The 4,064-nt window shown below is 58.4% G+C and overlaps 1 protein-coding gene across 1 annotated transcript in view; it reads right to left on the bottom strand.

The window, feature by feature from the left end:
- Positions 1–1,353, bottom strand: part of LOC135533984 (zinc finger CCHC domain-containing protein 7-like) — a 12,347-nt gene extending 10,994 nt beyond the window's left edge. Inside the window, exon 1 of the mRNA XM_064961149.1 lies at positions 1,311–1,353. Coding sequence (XP_064817221.1) covers positions 1,311–1,353 — 43 coding nt within the window. The remainder of the gene's footprint in view (positions 1–1,310) is intronic.
- Positions 1,354–4,064: the final 2,711 nt, after the last annotated feature.

The raw sequence follows: 4,064 nt of genomic DNA, 5'->3' as shown, positions 1-4,064 counted from the left end.
TCCCCTTCACGCCTTACCCCAACCAAACCCCCCACACCCCTTCACACCTTACCCCAACCAAACCCACCACCCCCCACATCCCCTTCACGCCTTACCCCAACCAAACCCCCCACATCCCCTTCACGCCTTACCCCAACCAAACCCCCCACCTCCCCACCACCCCTTCACGCCTTACCCCAACCAAACCCCCACCTCCCCACATCCCCTTCACGCCTTACCCCAACCAAACCCCCACATCCCCTTCACGCCTTACCCCAACCAAACCCCCCACCCCCCCATATCCCCTTCACGCCTTACCCCAACCAAACCCCCCACCTCCCCACATCCCCTTCACGCCTTACCCCAACCAAACCCCCCACCCCCCTTCACGCCTTACCCCAACCAAACCCCCCACCTCCCCACATCCCCTTCACGCCTTACCCCAACCAAACCCCCCACCCTCCCTTCACGCCTTACCCCAACCAAACCCCCACCTCCCCACCACCCCTTCACGCCTTACCCCAACCAAACCCCCCACCCCCCCACATCCCCTTCACGCCTTACCCCAACCAAACCCCCACCCCCCACATCCCCTTCACGCCTTACCCCAACCAAACCCTCCACCTCCCCACATCCCCTTCACGCCTTACCCCAACCAAACCCCCCCCCCCCCCACCACCCCTTCACGCCTTACCCCAACCAAACCCCCCACCTCCCCACATCCCCTTCACGCCTTACCCCAACCAAACCCCCCACATCCCCTTCACGCCTTACCCCAACCAAACCCCCCACCCCCCCCATATCCCCTTCACGCCTTACCCCAACCAAACCCCCCACCTCCCCACATCCCCTTCACGCCTTACCCCAACCAAACCCCCCACCCCCCTTCACGCCTTACCCCAACCAAACCCCCCACCTCCCCACATCCCCTTCACGCCTTACCCCAACCAAACCCCCCACCCTCCCTTCACGCCTTACCCCAACCAAACCCCCCACCTCCCCACCACCCCTTCACGCCTTACCCCAACCAAACCCCCACCCCCCACATCCCCTTCACGCCTTACCCCAACCAAACCCCCACCCCCCACATCCCCTTCACGCCTTACCCCAACCAAACCCTCCACCTCCCCACATCCCCTTCACGCCTTACCCCAACCAAACCCTCCACCTCCCCACATCCCCTTCACGCCTTACCCCAACCAAACCCCCCACCCCACCACACCACATCCCCTTCCCCACCATCTCTCCCCCTGGTTTTGCAGCAAGGGCAGGTGGCCAACCTGTCAATCAAACTTCCGTCGCCACGCGGCAACGCCATGGAGACCAATTACCACTCAGCAGGGGCGCGGCCTGGAAACCGCACGGCAACCACATGGTCCAATCAGGAAAGGGACCAACGTGTGTGTGTGCCTCGGGCTGTGTGTCTCAGTGTGTGTGTGTGTGTGCGTGTGTGTGTGTCTCGGGCTGTGTGTGTCAGTGTGTGTGGGTGTGTCTCGGGCTGTGTGTCTCAGTGTGTGTGTGTGTGTGTGTGTGTGTGTGTGTGTGTGTGTGTGTGTGTGTGTGTGTGTGTGTGTGTGTGTGTGTGTGTGTGTGTGTGTGTCTCGGCGTGTGTGTCTCGGCGTGTGTGTGTCGGTGTGTGTGTGTGTCTCGGTGTGTGTCTCAGTGTGTGTCTCAGTGTGTGTGTGTGTGTGTCTCGGTGTGTGTGTGTGAGTCTCGGTGTGTGTGTGTGTGTGTGTCAGTGTCTCGGTGAGTGTGTGTGTGTGTGCGCGTGTGTGTGTCTCTCGGTGTGTGCGTGTGTGTGTCGGTGTGTGTGTGTGTGTCGGTGTGTGTGTGTCGGTGTGTGTGTGTGTGTGTCTCGGTGTCTCGGTGTGTGCGTCTCGGTGTGTGTGTGTGTGTGTCTCGGTGTGTGTCTCGGTGTGTGTGTGTCAGTGTCTCGGTGAGTGTGTGTGTGCGTGTGTGTCTCTCGGTGTGTGCGTGTGTGTCTCTCAGTGTGTGCGTGTGTGTCTCTCAGTGTGTGCGTGTGTGTCTCGGTGTGCGTGTGTGTGTCTCGGTGTGTGTGTGTGTGTCTCGGTGTGTGTGTGTGTGTGTGTGTCTCGGTGTGTGTGTGTGTGTGTGTGTGTGTGTGTCTCGGTGTGTGTGTGTCTCGGTGTGTGTGTGTGTGTGTGTGTGTGTGTGTGTCTCGGTGTGTGTGTGTGTCTCGGTGTGTGTGTGTGTCTCGGTGTGTGTGTGTGTGTGTGTGTGTGTCTCGGTGTGTGTGTGTGTCTCGGTGTGTGTGTGTGTGTGTGTGTGTGTGTCTCGGTGTGTGTGTGTGTGCCTCGGTGTGTGCGTGTGTGTGTCTCGGTGTGTGTGTGTGTCTCGGTGTGTGTGTGTGTGTGTGTGTCTCGGTGTGTGTGTGTGTGTGTGTGTGTGTGTGTGTCTCGGTGTGTGTGTGTCTCGGTGTGTGTGTGTGTGTGTGTGTGTGTGTGTCTCTGTGTGTGTGTGTGTCTCGGTGTGTGTGTGTGTGTGTGTGTGTGTGTGTCTCGGTGTGTGTGTGTGTCTCGGTGTGTGTGTGTGTGTGTGTGTGTGTGTCTCGGTGTGTGTGTGTGTGCCTCGGTGTGTGTGTGTGTGTGTCTCGGTGTGTGTGTGTGTGTGTGTCGGTGTGTGTGTGTGTGTGTGTGTGCCTCGGTGTGTGTGTGTGTCTCGGTGTGTGTGTGTGTGCCTCGGTGTGTGTGTCTCGGTGTGTGTGTGTGTGTCTCGGTGTGTGTCTCGGTGAGAGTGTGTGTCAGTGTATCGGTGAGTGTGTGTGTGCGTGTGTGTCTCTCTCGGTGTGTGCGTGTGTGTCTCGGTGTGCGTGGGTGTTTCTCGGTGTGTGTGTGTGTGTCGGTGTGTGTGTGTGTGTGTGTGTGTGTGTGTCTCGGTGTGTGTGTGTGTGCCTCGGTGTGTGTGTGTGTGTGTCTCGGTGTGTGTGTGTGTGTGTGTCGGTGTGTGTGTGTGTGTGTGCCTCGGTGTGTGTGTGTGTCTCGGTGTGTGTGTGTGTGCCTCGGTGTGTGTGTCTCGGTGTGTGTGTGTGTGTCTCGGTGTGTGTGTCTCGGTGTGTGTGTGTGTGTCTCGGTGTGTGTCTCGGTGAGAGTGTGTGTCAGTGTATCGGTGAGTGTGTGTGTGCGTGTGTGTCTCTCTCGGTGTGTGCGTGTGTGTCTCGGTGTGCGTGGGTGTTTCTCGGTGTGTGTGTGTGTCTCGGTGTGTGTGTGTGCCTCGGTGTGTGTGTGTGCCTCGGTGTGTGTGTGTGTCTCGGTGTGTGTGTGTGTCTCGATGTGTGTGTGTGTCTCGGTGTGTGTGTGTGTGTGTGTGTGTGTGTGTGTGTGTGCCTCGGTGTGTGTGTCTCGGTGTGTGTGTGTGTGTGTGTGTCTCGGTGTGTGTGTGTGTGTCTCGGTGTGTGTGTGTGTGTGTCTCGGTGTGTGTGTGCCACGGTGTATGTGTGTGTGTGTCTCGGTGTATGTGTGTGTGTGTGCCTCGGTGTGTGTGTGTGTCTCGGTGTGTGTGTGTGTGCCTCGGTGTGTGTGTCTCGGTGTGTGTGTGTGTGTCTCGGTGTGTGTCTCGGTGAGAGTGTGTGTCAGTGTATCGGTGAGTGTGTGTGTGCGTGTGTGTCTCTCTCGGTGTGTGCGTGTGTGTCTCGGTGTGCGTGGGTGTTTCTCGGTGTGTGTGTGTGTCGGTGTGTGTGTGTGTGTGTGTGTGTGTGTGTCTCGGTGTGTGTGTGTGTGCCTCGGTGTGTGTGTGTGTGTGTCTCGGTGTGTGTGTGTGTGTGTGTCGGTGTGTGTGTGTGTGTGTGCCTCGGTGTGTGTGTGTGTCTCGGTGTGTGTGTGTGTGCCTCGGTGTGTGTGTCTCGGTGTGTGTGTCTCGGTGTGTGTGTGTGTGTCTCGGTGTGTGTCTCGGTGAGAGTGTGTGTCAGTGTATCGGTGAGTGTGTGTGTGCGTGTGTGTCTCTCTCGGTGTGTGCGTGTGTGTCTCGGTGTGCGTGGGTGTTTCTCGGTGTGTGTGTGTGTGTCTCGGTGTGTGTGTGTGCCTCGGTGTGTGTGTGTGCCTCGGTGTGTGTGTGTGTCTCGGTGTGTG

This window comes from Oncorhynchus masou, unplaced genomic scaffold (assembly GCF_036934945.1).
Source record: "Oncorhynchus masou masou isolate Uvic2021 unplaced genomic scaffold, UVic_Omas_1.1 unplaced_scaffold_2878, whole genome shotgun sequence".
NCBI classification, from domain to species: domain Eukaryota; kingdom Metazoa; phylum Chordata; class Actinopteri; order Salmoniformes; family Salmonidae; genus Oncorhynchus; species Oncorhynchus masou.
The sequence above is the reverse complement of the archived record's forward strand: the minus strand, read 5'-3'. Positions and strand labels throughout refer to the sequence as shown.